Source organism: Sinocyclocheilus anshuiensis, unplaced genomic scaffold (genome assembly GCF_001515605.1).
Source record: "Sinocyclocheilus anshuiensis isolate Anshui unplaced genomic scaffold, SAMN03320099.WGS_v1.1 scaffold283, whole genome shotgun sequence".
Lineage (NCBI taxonomy): Eukaryota > Metazoa > Chordata > Actinopteri > Cypriniformes > Cyprinidae > Sinocyclocheilus > Sinocyclocheilus anshuiensis.
In genome coordinates this window covers 2,892,506-2,909,591 of record NW_015549605.1, presented here as the reverse complement: position 1 = coordinate 2,909,591, position 17,086 = coordinate 2,892,506, and the positions used below count along the sequence as shown (strand labels likewise).

General features: G+C 38.0%; 1 protein-coding gene and 1 long non-coding RNA gene across 2 annotated transcripts in view; one reads left to right on the top strand and one right to left on the bottom strand.

The window, feature by feature from the left end:
- Window positions 1-8,239: 8,239 nt before the first annotated feature.
- Window positions 8,240-11,411, bottom strand: LOC107658873 (probable G protein-coupled receptor 85). Its single transcript, XM_016447565.1, has 2 exons — window positions 11,292-11,411; window positions 8,240-10,166 (listed from the first exon to the last, which is right to left on the bottom strand). Exon 2 carries the CDS (start codon window positions 10,005-10,007, stop codon window positions 8,874-8,876), a length of 1,134 nt encoding a protein of 377 aa, XP_016303051.1. The 5' UTR covers window positions 10,008-10,166; window positions 11,292-11,411; the 3' UTR covers window positions 8,240-8,873.
- A 1,169-nt stretch (window positions 11,412-12,580) lies between these two features.
- LOC107658874 (uncharacterized) overlaps window positions 12,581-17,086 on the top strand; it is a 7,564-nt gene continuing 3,058 nt past the window's right edge. The window contains exon 1 of the long non-coding RNA XR_001630847.1: window positions 12,581-13,414. This is a non-coding gene — a long non-coding RNA (uncharacterized LOC107658874). The remainder of the gene's footprint in view (window positions 13,415-17,086) is intronic.

Below are 17,086 nucleotides of genomic sequence, written 5' to 3'. Positions count from 1 at the left end.
GTACTTACATTTAATCATTTGGTACAATGCAAATTATTTTGTACATGTTTTAACATTGTACTTATATTTTTAAAAATACCTGCATGTAATTACATCTGTAATTAATTTCTGTAATTGCATTTATAATTACATGTTGACCCATCCCTTACACCTTAAAGGGTTAGTTCACCCAAAAATGAAAATTCTGTCATTAATTACTCACCCTCATGTCGTTTCAAACCCGTAAGACCTTCGTTCATCTTCGGAACACAAATTAAGATATTTTTGATGGAATCTGAGAGCTGTCTGACCCTGCATAGACAGCAACGCAACTGAAATGTACAATGTAGGAAACAGATCCGGCGTGACGCAGCTGACACAGAACAGCATACGCTGTTTACGTCCAGCTGATACTCTTCAAAATGGCACCAGGGTGATTTGTGTTCTGAAGATGAACGGTCTTACGGGTTTGAAACGACATGAGGGTGGGTAATTAATGACAGAATTTTTGGGTGAACTATCCCTTTAACCAGCCCTTAAACCTACCCATACCACCAAACCTGTCCCTAACCTTACCCGTATCCCACCTCAATAGCAGCAAAAGTGTTTTGCAAAACAGTATGAACACAAAAAGTACATATTTTTTGATGCAAGTAGTAGTTAAGGCCACTTAATATAAGGGACCATTCTGAGATATAAACCTTTTTTTAATAATTGTGAGATATAAAATCGGAATTGCAAGATGTACTCGTCAGAATTGCAAAATATAAACTCTGAATTCTGACTGTCTTTCTCGCAAGTCTGAGTTTTTTCTTAGAATTCTGAGTTTACATATTGCAGTTTAGTTTTTTTTTCTCCCCAGCATGGAATAAAAAAGAAAATATGTAGTTGCGATTTTTTTTTCTCATAATTGCAAGTCTATATCTTACAATTCAGACTTCTCTTCTCAGAATTGCGAGTTTATATCCTGCAGTTGCAAGTTATAAACTCGAAACTGTGAGGTAACATTTCTCAATTTTGAGAAGTGTTTTTCTTTCCGCGAAAGAAACAACGTAATTGCCACTTTTTTTTAATTATTTAATTATTTTTTTTATTTTTATTTTTTTTTCAACTCTGTGGTGGAAACGGTCTACCATACTTTTCAACCAAGTGCACACTGCAAGACAAAGTTGTTTCTATTCACATAAAGCACAGTATTTCAGTGCAGTAATCTTCTGATTCAGTTCAAATACTAAAGAGCCTAGATAATTCATTCAATTATAACATAGAAGCATTTTTACTTGTGGTCTCTTCTGTATGTCCCATTTACGCTGATGCATTCTGCAGTCTCAGCATTTGACTCTGTGTCACTGTAACTGAAAGAGATGACATGCAAATGACATCCTGTCCTCGCATATCAAACACGTCAGCTTGTTGTACTACTACATGAGACTGGAAATGAGATGATAAAGATTTCTGACCACTGAACATTTAACACATTTGCCATACGAATCATCACTCGTGTGCTAAAAGCATTGGTGCTCGACTGGTCAGTTGCAACCCAAAAATGGGTCTATTCTGGTTGTGGAAAGTAGGAAAAAACATGATATATGGACATATTTAAGATAGTAAGATAAATAGACTTGATACTTATAAAACAGAAAGGTGAAAACTCTTCTCATATCTTCTTGATAATGTCAAGTCTAATCAAATATGCAGTATTTTGACACAGATTCATCAAAATTTGCAACATGCTGACATTGACAGGTTGTGTGATATATCTTCATCCTCAGAAACCCTGAATAAAGCCACATAAGGTAAAAGAAAATACAGCCCAAACTTCATTAAATACAGGTTCACTTATATCGAGAATAAATATGGTTTGTGTCGAGCACAATGTGTTTTGTGAGGTGAATTATTGGCTGCCGAGAGCAAGAAACCATCGAAATTCAATTGTGCACAATTTTGGTACTCGCCACTTGATGTACAATGTAAAATCTGGGTCCTGAAGCAAAACCAGTTGTGAAACATTGATCTAACGTTAGTAAACTGCTGTAATGCACATACAATATAGAATCATTTGCACACTGAAGAACATCTTCACATTTATCATAACAGTTTGTCTGTCTTTGAAGTAAACTGACTCATTTTTTATTAAATAACATACAATGACATTAGCTCTCTCAGAGACCTGAGCGAAGCATCTACAGCAGTGTGTTGATTCACTAGTCAACCTAAAGGGGTTTTGAGGGGACGTGTCAGTAGTTGGAATACAAAAGCAAACATTTCGATTTTAATCAAGGTTTCCATGCAGCTATAGGAAAGATCTTTGATCTCCAGCAGATAATCGTTGTTTATGCTGCACCGACATGAAGGAAATGATGGAGAATGGATGAATAATGTCCTCTGTCAACATGATGTCAGGAAAATAAGCAGCTGGCATGCTCGTCATCCATTACTGAGTGTGGCACTGGTGATCTGACAATGTCTGAATTCCTCTGGTGTAATGTAAGTCAGGGGGAAGGATGAATGGGGAGTATCTTTAAACTACATTTCAATCCTTCATTCAGATAAGATACGACAAAAAATAAAAGTATTTAAAGAGCTACGTATGAAAGTTCTGTCATTATTTATTCTCATGTCATTCCAAACTCGTACAGAGTTTTATTTTTACTGTGTTTTAATCTGTACGCAGCCTGGATGTCAGTGTTGTTACTGTTATAGTAATAGTTTAACACAGTAAAACTATTAGGACTCATTAATTAAAATAAAGTTGAAATAAAGTAAAATTTGAATATTAGTTGCAACACTTCAACTTGAAAATTTGAAGGAAAATTTGAAATGTTGCCTTGGCAATTAACTGAAGTAAAAAAGATTGAAATGTTAAAATTACTAAAAGTGAAACATAAATTAAAGGTAAATACAAATATGTGACCCTGGACCACAAAACCAGTCATAAGGGTCAATTTTTCGAATAAATACGCTTTCCATTGATGTATTGTTTGTTAGGATAGGACAATATTTGGCCGAGATACAACTATTTGAACATCTGGAATCTGAGGGAGCAAAAAATCTAAATATTGAGAAAATCGCCTTTAAAGTTGTCCAAATGAATTCTTAGCAATGCATATTACTAATCAAAAATTAAGTTTAATTTTTTTTAATTGTATTTACAGTAGGAAATTTACAAAATATCTTCATGGAACATGATCTTTACTTAATATCCTAATGATTTTTGGCATAAAAGAAAAATCAATCATTTTGACCCATACAATGTATTTTTGGCTATTGCTACAAATATACCCATGCTACTCATGACTGGTTTTGTGGTCCAGGGTCACATATTACAAAACTAAAAACATTACGAATTTGAAAACTGAAATTAAAAAATAAAACTAATTCAAATATTAATAAATACATTTAATATAGTATATAAACAATACAAGTCTTATGATAGTATGTTATGATATATTGCAAGTGTGATGTTGCTTCTATACAAAAGTGCAGTAAACATGATCAAATTGGGTAACTTACATTTTAGACATAATATTGCAAGTTATTTTTGTTATGTTTGGCAGCATATTCAAAAGCGAAACATGAAACTGCGAGCAAGAACAATGGTGTTTCATTTCTTGAATAAATCAGTGTTTTTGAATGAATCTTGCACATAAAGACAGTCCCTTGTTTCGTTCATGAATGAATCAGCGGTTTTAAATGAACTGTTTGAATGAACGATTCAAGTACTCACTTCTATCATGAGCAAATCTGTTTTTGAACGAATTGGTTGAGTGAATGATTCAATAAATCACACATAATGAAATTCAGTTGTTTCGTTCCTGAATGAATCAGTGTTTTGAATGAATCGTTCAATGACTCCATGATTCACTCATAAAGACGGCCACTTGCCGCCACTTACTGAGGTAACTATTTGTGATTTGTTCCACAGAAGACATAATGATGTAAGGGGTTGTAAATAATGACCATTTTTCATTAGTTCTATGAACTATCTCTTTAAATAAGCTGCAGGAACACTTTGAAGCTTCTTCTATTCATATCCCGCTATTTAATCAGTTATTATTTAAAGCAGGGGATATACTTTTCAAAGCCAGGCAGATAAAATGAAGTATGCAGACTTTTTGAGACAAGGATCTAGTCATGCACACATACGTATTCAAAGGCCCCGGTGGGTCATTACAGGAATGAGAATGACGATAAATACAGCAACGCAGCAGGTCCCAAGGGAACAGCCATCATCATCTTGATTTTTATTGGCCTTTCATTGAAGCACCTCCATCTTGCACTCCGCCGTGCATTTTTTCTTCCAGATAAAGGGCATTCGAAACCCATCCAGACATCTTCAGACTAAAGCAGACAGGGCTTTTTTCTGGACAGCTTGTCAACAAACTTGCTCATGATGCAGCGGTTTTCATGTAGAAACCCTGCTTGACACCTTCTAAATTTCTGTTAAAAGTGAAGCGTGTCATGCAAACAGAGTATTCTATTATCAGAAAAGCGACATGGTTTAGATTTAACAATATTAATGCTAATATTTGCGTTTTTACACCGCAGAATGTGGATTGATTGAAACCACAATGCCGAACCCCTCTGCTGTAGTTAGCATCGAGTCAATTTTGTTTGTAGGGCACAAATTTAACAACGAACACAATGACTTCTCCATTATTGTTCACTTTAGGTATCGATCTGCAAGCGCTACATTCGAGGAGTTCTTTGCCCCCTCGAAAGCTACAATAAACCCCTGCTGTTCCAGCTCTGCTTCGACAGCACCAGGCGTCTCCTGAAACATTGATAACTGTTAGCTGGCTCTGTGATATTTCACCAGGGATGCTGAGAGAAACGGGGACCTTGTGGCCCCAATCGTGCTTTACAGCTCGAGCTAACAGTGCTGTAATGAACCTCCCCCTATCGCCCCTTCACCCATCTACTCCGCTCTACCTGCCTCACACACGTTGGGTAATGAACTGACGGAACACATGTGCATAAAGCTGTCGCAGTACATCAGCATGCTACAGGAGGGGCCTCTGCCCTCTGCATGCATTAAAGCAACCTGGCTGGTCAGCCATGTTATGGACTGCTTGACTCTCACAAGTCTATTTGAGGTTTATTAGATGCTAAAGGCAGCAATTGAAAAAAGCCAATCTGCAGAAGCTTAGTCAAAGACGATAATTGGCATTTATTCTGCTGTGGAAGGCTGCAAAATGTCATCTAATGTAACTGTAAGTCTAGATGAAGAATACATCATGTTCTTGGCAAAGAAGGAATCGTAGAAAATGTTTTTTGATGCACACAGGATTCTCATCTTGCAGTGCATTGTTGCATTCCGCCCATGAACAATGAGTTGAACATAAAAGCGTTCGCAAGCCATTTTACTTTTATAATGTTATGTATTATATGAGAGAAAAAAATATGGGTAATTTGCAATTGATTGGATGGTGAAAAGTGGGCATCATATAAAAAGTAAGAGGGTTTTGTTAAGCTTATCATACTTTAATAAAAAATTACGAAGAGAAGTTGCCATTTTATGTTCACCTAAGTAAATGTGTTCAAAATAAAAGAAAATAACATGTTCCATGAAGAACCTTTAAGATCCCTGGAAATAACCCATTGCACAAAAGGTTCTTTATATGAATGATTCTTCCGATTCTTCACTCTATGAAAAAAAAAGGTTCTTTTAAGAACTGTTGACAGAGAGGTTCTTTCGGGAACACAAAATGGTTCCTTTAAAACTCCTTTTGGAACCTTTATTTTTAAAAGTGCACAAATGCAAATTCAGTATCACGTTCTGTTCCATTAACTGTTTCAGTTATATTCAAAGTGCACTAAATAGTTTTGGTTTAACATTTAACAAAAATAAACGGCGAATAAACATGTTTGTACGCTCACACAAGTCATACTGTATATGGTCTAGTGGTCTTGTTGTGTTACACACATGGTGGTTGCCATGTTGACATCACATGACCTGCTGAATATTCATTTTACACTACCTCTATAATCCCCCATTATTAATAAATCAAATGGGTAACAAATATGTCTGTGGATAATGCATTTCTACAATGGCACTGGTAAATGAATCTTGGTGGTCTTTTGCATAGATTTGTATTTCATAGGTCATGTTTTAGACAAGGCATAAACAAAACATTTTTTTCTTTAAGTAAAAAATAATGAATACAAATGAAAAGCCAATTTAAAGAATTTACATTCATTGAGCTTATTAGTGAGCAAGGGGTTTGCTAGGAACAAATTTATCAAAATGTGAACAGAAAAGAACGTTATATATTAGCATCAAACCCATAGGAAATTGCGTAATTTAATTGGCACAATCAAATAAGACATTCATCTCGAAGACATGAATCATAGACAGGAAATGACCCAAATGGGTCCTAAACTCTTTGATCTTACTTGACACTTTTGATGATATAATTTTGACACGAGGTCGTAAGAAAATTTTGACCTTTACAGAGGAAATTACAGCTAAAATCACAGTATAATTGCACCAGGCCTCGCTCTGGAACCTCCATTCCTAATTTAGATGTACAGCGTCCCACATATGTCAAAATTTCTATGGGTGTTTACATCAAATCCAAGGCTTTAAATTGAGGCTGTTGAAATATTTGGCAGGATCTGTTCTAACCAGTGTCCTATTACTTAAGGGCTAATGGACTCAAATGAAAGCATCCCTGGTCGCCTACAAAACCTAAATGGATTTTGACGAAGGCTGCAGTTAAATGAAGAACTTCCCGGTGATATTAATGACACTCCTCACATCATAACAGTGGGTGATTTTTTGCAGCAAATGCATGCCCACTCAAAGCATTTTTCAGGTCAGCTCGAAATGCGCATCGAAAAATGTAACATTTAACAGAGAAAAACTCTGTTGTTGTGTTGTATCGCAGAATGCAGAGATAATTCATCACTTTCAGCAGCGCTCACAAGGGAAAAGTGGCATCCAAACAAACTCCACACAGTCCAAAATTAGCCAGAAATGAAGATGAAGAGGTAAAGTGACAAAGCAAAAAGCAAAAAGCACATAATGGCTAAAGTGAGCCTCGTTTTGGAGAGTAATATCAGAGAGGAGACAAGAGGACATTTTTACAGTAATTAAACAGGAACACAAACAGGCCACAGAAACATATTAGCGAGAGACTAATCATGACAGTTCAATGTGAAGCGATCATTAATAGCAAAGATAAGCTTGTTAGCCTGCCTCGGTCAATATTTATACGTTTTCCCCTCTAATTTAGCTTTCATTTCACTTTGGGCCTGCTAAACCAAGCGTGGGACCAGGCCGGTGCTTTTTAGAGTAAATGGCAAGAACAGGTTTTGCAAAATGTAAAATTTTATTTTCAAAAATGTAAGCAACAGATTACACAGTTAACTTTCAGCAATTGCAGTCCTAACTTAACAGTACTCACATTCGGGACTTCAAAATGAAAGACTCACAAACTTACACACTATCTACCTATAATATACAAAAAGAATACAGAATAAATATTAAAATGGCCACAAGAGAAAAAAGTAAGTTAATCAAAACAATTAGTAGAGAGCAAATGTTGGGAAAGTAGAAACAAGACTCTGTGCCTTAAATACAATGTTTTTTGTTTTTCCTATTACATTTTTTACAAATTGTGCAAGATTTCAGACTAAGGCTCTGGTCTTGACATGACAGCTGTTCGCCAAACACACACGCACGCACGCACACTCACGCACAGACGTCCACGCACACATGCTCCCTGTGCTCTGCTCACTCAGTGGGGTGTAGCAAACGTTACAGGGTAAGAAATGGGCTGTCGGTGCACGGTCTGTGATAGTGGTGGTGGATACCGTGTTTCAAATGAACATGTACTTCACCATGATGTGGAAAGCCTCCCGATATGCCTCAAGGAGACATTTTAGAGGAGTGTATTTCGAAAACAACCCTCACCTTGCAAATGAAAACATGAAGAAAACACCAGAACCATTAAGGCAAGAACAGCTGGAGTGGTATCTGTAACAAAATTAGCGTGTTCGGGTACATGGATATGCCACACTGAACTTAGCTTAACTGGTTCTCCACTGTCAGTTTAAGTACAAGGTTCTCAAGCGCAACGTTTAAAATTCAAACAGTAGTTTTTAGACTTAGAAAAATGAGATAAGAAAATAACATTGCCAGACAACAGAGACATACCACATGGATCATAAAACTACAGGAAATAATTGAAGTTGCAATTCCGGAAACCACACGACAGTACCCGCCCCCTTAAGACTCGCCCACCAGCCCGCCCCAACCCCACCCTAAAAGGAAAAAAAGATATCACTTACATTTAAACCAATTTATCCTCTCGTGAAGGTGTATTCCAACAGAGTTAGTCACCCCACATGTTTTGTTTACTTACAGTGAAAGAGAAGTCTGTTGCAGATTAAAGCATTCGTATTTCAGTTTGGGAAAAACAAGACATCCTTGCAATGCGACGGCGCGAAAAAAGCATCTTCAGGTCTTCTCATTAGTGCAACTTTTTAGACACAAATTCCAGTGATTCCTTAAGGTAACAGTTTGATTTCTTTACACCCTTTCCAGAGTCTTCCAGATATCCAAAGCAAAGGTCAGTCCCTTCTCGACGTATCCGTTTATTCTTTTCTTTCCATTTTTTCCTTTTTTTTCAATTTTTTTTCTTCTTTTTTTTTGCGTGTTGGGTTTCAAATGGCCTTTCGCATCGGTTGTTTACTAGAACATAAACGCGGGACGTGTCCTCTGTCCGTTCGTCATCGTATTCCATTCAGACGGTTCAACTACAGGCCTCAAAAAGGGAGCGAGAGGAATGGGAGGAGGAGTAGAGAGCTGTACAATTGAACACATCCCTGATCGACCGGGGCATCCAAACAAAAACCACATTGGATAAACAAGAAACGCCACCGAACCTTCATATAACACAGTAGGGTTCTCTCGGTAACCTGGATTTTCTGCAGTAGAGGAGCGTGGTGCTGAAGCATCTCCGGAGCTCCCGGTTGGAGAAGATGCAGATGAAGGGGTTGACTCCAGCCTGGGTGAAGCTCATCCACACAGCCGCCGTCAGGTAGCCTCCCGGGATCACTGGGCCTCGGGCGAACACCCTCCAGTAGCAGGCTACCAGGTAGGGTCCCCACAGGCTCAGGAAGAAGAAGGTAATGATGTAGAACATCCTGCTTATCCTCTTTTCAGTCTTAAACTCGTCCAGCACCAGCAGACGCCTGCGGCCCGCCGCATTGCTGTTCTGCCGGATTCCCAGCAGGGTCGGCGGTGTAGGGCCCCGGCCGAAGCCCGCCAGCCAGTTCGCCGCGGCCTGGCCGCTCGCCCCCGGGCCGTGGAAGGTCCAGTTCTGGCTGACGGCGGGCACAAACTGCACCGGCTTCATCTTTCGGCGGTCGTGGACGAAAAAGATGAGCTTGAGGTAGACAAGCTGGGTGGCCAGGAGGATGAGTGCAAGGAGCAGCATGAAGCCCAACGAGTCATTGGCGCGGAAGGAGCGGTGCTGGAAGGTGCACTGGTCCTCCTCGCGGATGAAGGAGTACGTGCCCACGTCCAGCACCGGAGGGAACGCCATGGCTACCGACAGCGTCCACACCATGCATATGACGGCCAGGCATGTCCAGAAGGTCAGCCGCTTGGTGTAAAAGCGGTGATGGGCGATGGCCAGGTACCGCGTCACGCTAACGCAGAACAGCATGAAGGCAGTGTGGAAACAGGAGAGCACGCCCAAGAAGGCGATCACTTTGCAGGTCAGCGTGCCGTACGTCCAGGCTGAGCCATTCTTGACGGAGGTGAAGACGAAGGGGAAGCAGATGGCTGAGCGGAGGATGTCCGAAGCACAGAGGTCCAGCAGGAAGTAGTAGGGCGCTCGATGAAGGCTCTTGTCTTTGACCAGTAGGATGGAGATCAGGAGGTTTCCGACCACGCCGACACCGATGATGAAACCCAGGGAGGTCAGTTTAAGGAAAGTGGCGAGCGGAGAGACATTCTGCAAGATGTTATGGTCCCCTGCATGGCTGTAGTTCGCCATAGATGGAGAAGGGATCATAGAGAACGCTTAAAGCTTTAGCCAAGTTTCATGATCTGGATGGAGCGTGGAGCGATAGATCCATCTGGTGTGCTTTGAAGCAGGTTCCAGCCTTGTTCGTCGCTGCCTCTCTTCTAAGGCATCCTTTGTTCCTTTGTCTCATCACACCTAAAAGGATCCCTGAAAAACACGATCCACCCATTAGGATTCGCTCACACAAAACAAACTGGGGGGCTTTGCGTTGCATCGCTCATTTCTTTTGTCATTCAGATTGCTTTTCTAATTGCATACGAAATTGCGGCTGCAACGGTATGCCGTCTGAGCCGAGCTCATACAGTTGCTTAATTCAGCACAAGGATTCGGCATTGGACACTGACATAAATCCTGGTTAAAATAACAGACCCCCACCCCCAACATCTCCCCTTTTTCCAAAGCAAATTAAATAAATAACGGCAAAGACAGAGAGTGCAGTCGACAAGATGCTCATCACCATGGCTAGACATCCGTCTAGAGGCGTATTCATCGGTGCTATGATGGAAAAAGACTTGAAATCTAATGATGGTTATCCTCTACACTCGAAAGGAACATTTGTCGAAATGCAGCAAGAAAAGCTGTTGATCACACCCAAAGATCCTGCAGAATCTGACCATGTTCATTCCCAGTTTATCATGATACTGTGTAAAATCAGTCATGAATCCTCATATGATTGACTGTATAAAGGAATATGAAGAAATGCATCATGTTATATTTTAGATATATAGGTTATTAGTGTCTTTCATACAGACGTTCAGTGCAACAACACAATTTAATGCAAGTCATTTGGGGAAAAAACACAAGCTTTAGAATTACATTTCTGTTTTTTTCCCCTCTAACCTAGATTTATTGTTTATTAGTATTGGTATGATGACGAATTCGAGTAAAACAAAAATAAACAAACAATGGATTGCGTCTATAAATCGACTCTATTTAATAGCCTGCCGTTTCTTTCATATTAAACGCACGAAGAGCCTTTCCCTATATAATAAAATAATAAACCTTTGTGTCTCCAGTTGCATTTTTATAAAACATCCACCACTGAACACGTTTCAGTGCGTTGCATCAAAATAAGCAACAGATACAGGATCTTTTGGGTGTTTGCGTGTGATTTCAGTACACACACGATCTATTTTTCACTTTGCTTTTTAAATCGGAATGATTTCTGGATGGCTGAGCGTCCATTATAGGCACAGCAATTCCTTCAAATACATGCATGCAAATATCGAGATCAACAGAGACAGCGCTATAAAATATCAATTAAAAACATACCTGTTGATATTCCCCCTTTGTTTCCCTGGCGGTTATTTACATGGCAGCAGTCACTTTGCCGTAAAAAAGCTTTAGTTTTGTTGCCTGCTCTTTTCCCCCCACTGTGATTATACAGTAAACGGTGCGGACGGCGCATGCGCACTGGCGCTATTTGTGATGCCCGCAGCAGCAGCATCATCTGCACTGATGGGTGCAGCAGCATCACGGATCCCTTTTGCCCTTTGAGTGTACTAGTGTCATATGTGCCGTCACATGTGTTATAATAAATGTTTACTATGTATACTCTATCTATCTATCTATCTATCTATCTATCTATCTGTCTATCTATCTATCTATCTATCTATCACATAAATAGAAGACAGAAAATAATAGTGGGCTTTATGTATTTATTGTAAAGCCAATCTTGTTTTCTTATTTATGCATTGTATTTATTCTGTATTTGACAAACAAGACTTTGAACTTGAACTTATCTAACTGGGGTATCATTACATTCATTGTGTATTTTAATGTGCTTAGAAGGAGCGAGTAGCCTATATTACATATGGTTCAGCAGCACAGGATAAACTTACTCAACATAAATAATTAACACGGCCTGTTGTGTGTGATGCACATCATTGCCCTGAATAAAGACCAAGACGGGTGTCTCATTCTATTGCGTAATTGGCACTGGACATAGAATGAACCCAAAGGTATTTTTTTAACACTTCAGCATGTATAATTAAAGATATATGTATGATAAAGCATTAGATAAAATGTAAGATGGTTGCAACAACCTTTTACCAGCTAGTCCTGAGTTTAGTGCTGAAGTTCCTGTAGTTCAAACAGTAGAATGTAATATCAACACCAATGTCCTGGATTCAGTTACCAACGATTGAAAAAAAAAATGCATATCTTGTGTGCAATGTAAGTTGCTTTGATGTGTGTTAAAATGCATTAATGTAAAAAGTTATCCTCAAGTGCATACAGGTGTCCTAGCAAAAAAACTACATTAACTATGGATATGATCCACAAATCTTTGTCAATCATGTGTTCAGATGCCTTTTTCTTAATTTCAAAGTCTACTGTTTTATACTTTATCATTTAAAAGCTAACAAATGTATTTTTGTGAAATATTTTGCCTGAAAAGTTACTGTGCCATCATTCTTGAAAATAAATGTCACTTATTTTGAATTTTACTATCTAATGGAATTACATAGAAGGAATGACTTGAATGACTAAATACAGTACATATTGTATATCCAATTAATTTCAGAGAGAGAAAAAAGACAACAAACAACTTGTTTCCACACCTAATTAAAATTAGTTTTTCTTATTTGTGTTAAAGTGAAAAGAATTTTAATGCATATGACTTCAAACACGGTCCATCAGTTTGCAACAGATGTAGTCTCATACTTGAAAACAATTGGCAGATAAGTGCACAACGCTTCTGTAAAGCACATTTGACATTGAATGCTTTATATAGACAGAGAAAGCAGTAGCCATTTAACAATTTAGTGCTTTCATCACAGTGTTGAAACTGGAAGCGGATTGTCTTGCAGTGATTGTAACATGGCAGGAGACCAACATCAAGTCCACCATATGTCCAAGTCCATAGAAATGTGTCAGAGAATGTCTGCATGTGATCTTGTAGTCATGCAGTAATAACCCAATGAGCTTTTTAATGCTGATACTGTTGTAGAAGTTTCCCACATGGTGCACAGAGACAGGAAGGAGGTGTCCAGTGTCCCACATAATAAGGATAATGCGTCAAAGAATACAATCAATAGCTCATATTATCCATATAGGTCCTTCCTTTGCGCGCATTTCCAACTATTTTCGGTATAAATGCATGACAGTCTTTATGCACTCAGTCACATTTCCGGATGAGGCCTTGGTCAGCAGGCTGTCATCAAAACTGGCCGTTTCGTTTGCGCGCGTACCAGCCGAGAAACGCGCAGATCCCCACGAGCGTCACTGTCGCGCCCAGCAGCAAAGCCGCCGCGTCTCCTCCGTCAAACGCCTCGGCGGTCTGGACGAGCGTCAGGAGGAAAAGGCAGAGCATCGTGACTGAGTTTTGGTCTTTGAGAGCCATGTTGCTGGTCGCCTGTGAGGAGGGAAGCGCAAGAGCAATGACGACGCGTCAGGTGATCTCGCTGCATTTCCTGATTTTACGAAACCTACTATGAGAAATGTTTGTTATTAATATTCAAAAGCTTGGACGAGCCATTGGAAAGTAAAGACGCAACGTCATCATCACAATAATAATATTTTTTCTCTATTGGATGAAAACGTCCGAATGGCGTAATTAATATTAACGAGCTAGGCCTTATACGTTTGCCATAGTAGGAATCGTAATCTCACCCGAATGTGCATACATACAGTACATACATACATATTTATTTATTTATTTATTGTAAATCATTGAAAATGTTTTTTTTTTTTAGGGTAGATTCCTGAAATCCATCTTAATAAGCTGATTGGAACATAGCTGGTTGCTAGCTGTTTGCAACAAACTAGTTACCTGTTTATAATACCAGTAGGTCGCTGTGATTTTGCCAAGTAAGACATGTTCCTGGATCAACATTACTGTCCAAAAATATAGACTAAACCCAATCCCTACCTCTAAACTTAACCGTACCCATAATTTATTCCTAAAATCAGTGTGAGATGATAGCTGATTAACAAGGGTGTAGAAGCACCTAACCCTGATCGTAAGCCTAAAACAGATATTTCCTGAAAAGTTATCCCTCAATTCTGATTGGTTAATTGGAATGTTGTTCCAGGATCAACAGGGATGTTGATCTAGGAACATGTTGTACTTGGTGAAATCACGGTCACCAATACCAGTAATACCAGTTTATGGTGGTTAAAATAGTTACTGGAAAATGATAGCTGGTCAACCAACGGGTGACTAGCAAAACCAGCTCCAAAACACAACTGCGGCACTTCATTACTTTAAGTAGCCTATTGCCTTAATGATAAAACAAGTTTCAAATATTCAAATAAGTTCATTCAGTAAGTATGACACACTGGACTTATGTTTTAAATATATAGTTTTTTTATTTATGAGAAAAATAATGTCTGTGGTTAACATAACTGAAGAGACTTTTATTCAAATTACCCATGGCTTTAGTACAAAAAAAAACACATTGTTACTATAGTTTAATCATGGTAACCACAAATTAACCATGGTCTTGCTACACTAACCATAGTTTAACCATGGTATTTGTAGTAAAACTGTGGTAATCAGTGCACCAAAAAACCATGGTTACTACACTTTTAACTATAATAAAACCAGGGTTAAATTTCATAAGGGATAACATATATTACATACTAACTAGTAGCTAAACAAAGACTACACCTACTGCAAATGGCTACAAATTCAAGTTTGATTGAGTGTAATTTATTTTGTAGTACACAATCTGAACGTCTCTTCAGTGTTAACCACCAACTTTATTTTGCTCATAAACAGAAAACCATCATTTTAAAAATCTGTAAGAAGTTCTGAAGGGAATCAATAGCAAATTAGTCCTCGGAGTTTGCCTATAGATTGGCATTGTGACTGAAAAGCTCTATAGGTTTAAATAAAAGAAAGGGCATTAATCTACTTACTAACTTAATTAGCTAACATGAGCCAAGAAAAAAATCTTTGCAGTCTTGGTTATGTAATAAGGTAATTAGCTTTTGACTGTATTTTAATTGAATACTGAGCTCTTTTGGAAATGGACATGGGATCCTACTGAAAAAAATAATTGTCATATGAAATTCAGATAATAGTATCAAATTATCCACAAATGCTTAATGTGACACCATTAATGCAGACCTAGAATCAAAGATAAACTGTCCGTGGGTGCGTTTTATGCTACCTATTAATCTTTTCATGGTAGTTAATATAACACATGTGATGCAACCCAATTAAACCCAACAACTCACTTAGGCTATATGTGCATATTTGTGTTTTGAAAACCAAATCATATTTTTTTCTTGAAAGACAAAGGGGCCTGTCATGAACTTTTCCAGCAAGAAAATACTGAAAACGTAATAGTGGCCTAACAAAAGTAAATTAAGAAATCAAATTTCCGAACTTCGTTAAACTAACCAAAGCAAATCAGATTCAAATAACACCAGACATCGTTTCATAACAGTGGAGCTAGAAATTATTAAAGTTTCCTAGTAGAGCATAAAAACATTTCCATCAAAGATTTCACACTGTGCTGATTAAAATAAAATGAAACGGAGTTTGTTTGCGCAGAGAATTTCTTTTAGTGGTTCTATGAATTCCTAAAAGGTTTCTGCTAGTTTGAGGGTTTGGCTTGACAAGTACAAGTTTTGGGCAGGGAAAACCCCTGCTATTAAGGAGTTCATAATATGTCAGTAGATGTAAATTAACAACATTATTACAGAAAGCTTGTCTTAAGTTTTGATATTAAATTAATTTGGTGTTTTGTTGTTTCAAAAAACCCTTGTTGATAATGTGTGTCTGGTTGTTGATGGTTTTCAGAAACTTCTTAAGAACATTATTCTTTATCACACTGACAGCAGGTGAGAGACTGAAAAGTAGCTAAGATAAAAATTAAGATAAATTATCAAGCCATCAAATGTCCTCAGTAATAATTCAGTTTGATTGGTAGGTCTCCCTTGACAATTTATAGTCATATATAAAGGGCGTCACTCCGTGTCAAATTACAGTCTACCTCTATTTACTTAATGCCATGAATGATAGCTTATGTTTTTTATTCCACTACTCACTATATGTCACTTTTTAGGGATTTTGCCAGCTCTGGCTCCAGCTCTGTCCAGTTGGACATGAAAGAAACAAATCTGCTCCGGTGTTTCCACTACTGATGTTTCTTTTTACCCCATGCCACAGATTAATTGGCGTGTCATGCAGGGGGTTTAGAGATTTTGCATCTCACTGTCTGCGTGCCACGCAGTTCTATGTAATTTAATTAGCGCACACCTGCCAAACTAAAAAGTATTGACCTTGTATGCCTGCCATGGTGCTTGTACGACCTTGTCTTCCTCCTGCCGACCCGTTTCCTGTCCCTCCCGCATGCTGGCTCAGAGATTATCACCTGGTTTGAAATGCAAGTTCTCTGCTAAAGTGTTCATTTGGATGCAGGACACATAGGGCAGGAGATAAATGGCACTGTCCTGACCCGCTAGAGAAACACTCTAATTTTTTCGATATTTTGCGATTTGAGCGCTGATCGGTGACCAGGGCTCCTACGGGCCGCTCAGAGCCGGGTGGGATGGTAGGGTCATGGAGAACTCGATGATGAAGACACTTGGGTGGTATATAAGAAGCTGGAGACCAGCACACCAACATCCAAAACACAAGTATATTTATATTAATATTTGAAACTAATATTTATATTAATATTTGAAAAAGATAGGTAGATAGATAGATAGATAGATAGATAGATAGATAGATAGATAGATAGATAGACAGATAGACAGATAGATAGATATGAAAATTATTTTCATATTATGAAAATATAAATGAAATTACTCTTGAGCATAAGAGCATAGTGCTGCTATTGGTCATGATATATAATATCACGGTATGAGAATATTTTATGCAATTTATACTTTAAAGAAAAATTTAAGAAAAAATAAAATATTAATAGTCATCAATATTAATATAATATATAAATATATTATGAAAAAAAATATATATAGTGTATTTATATTTATAGTTGAAACAATTTTTCTAACATTTTTTGTAATGTATATTTGCATTGGAATATATATATATATATATATATATATATATATAGAGAGAGAGAGAGAGAGAGAGAGAGAGAGAGAGAGAG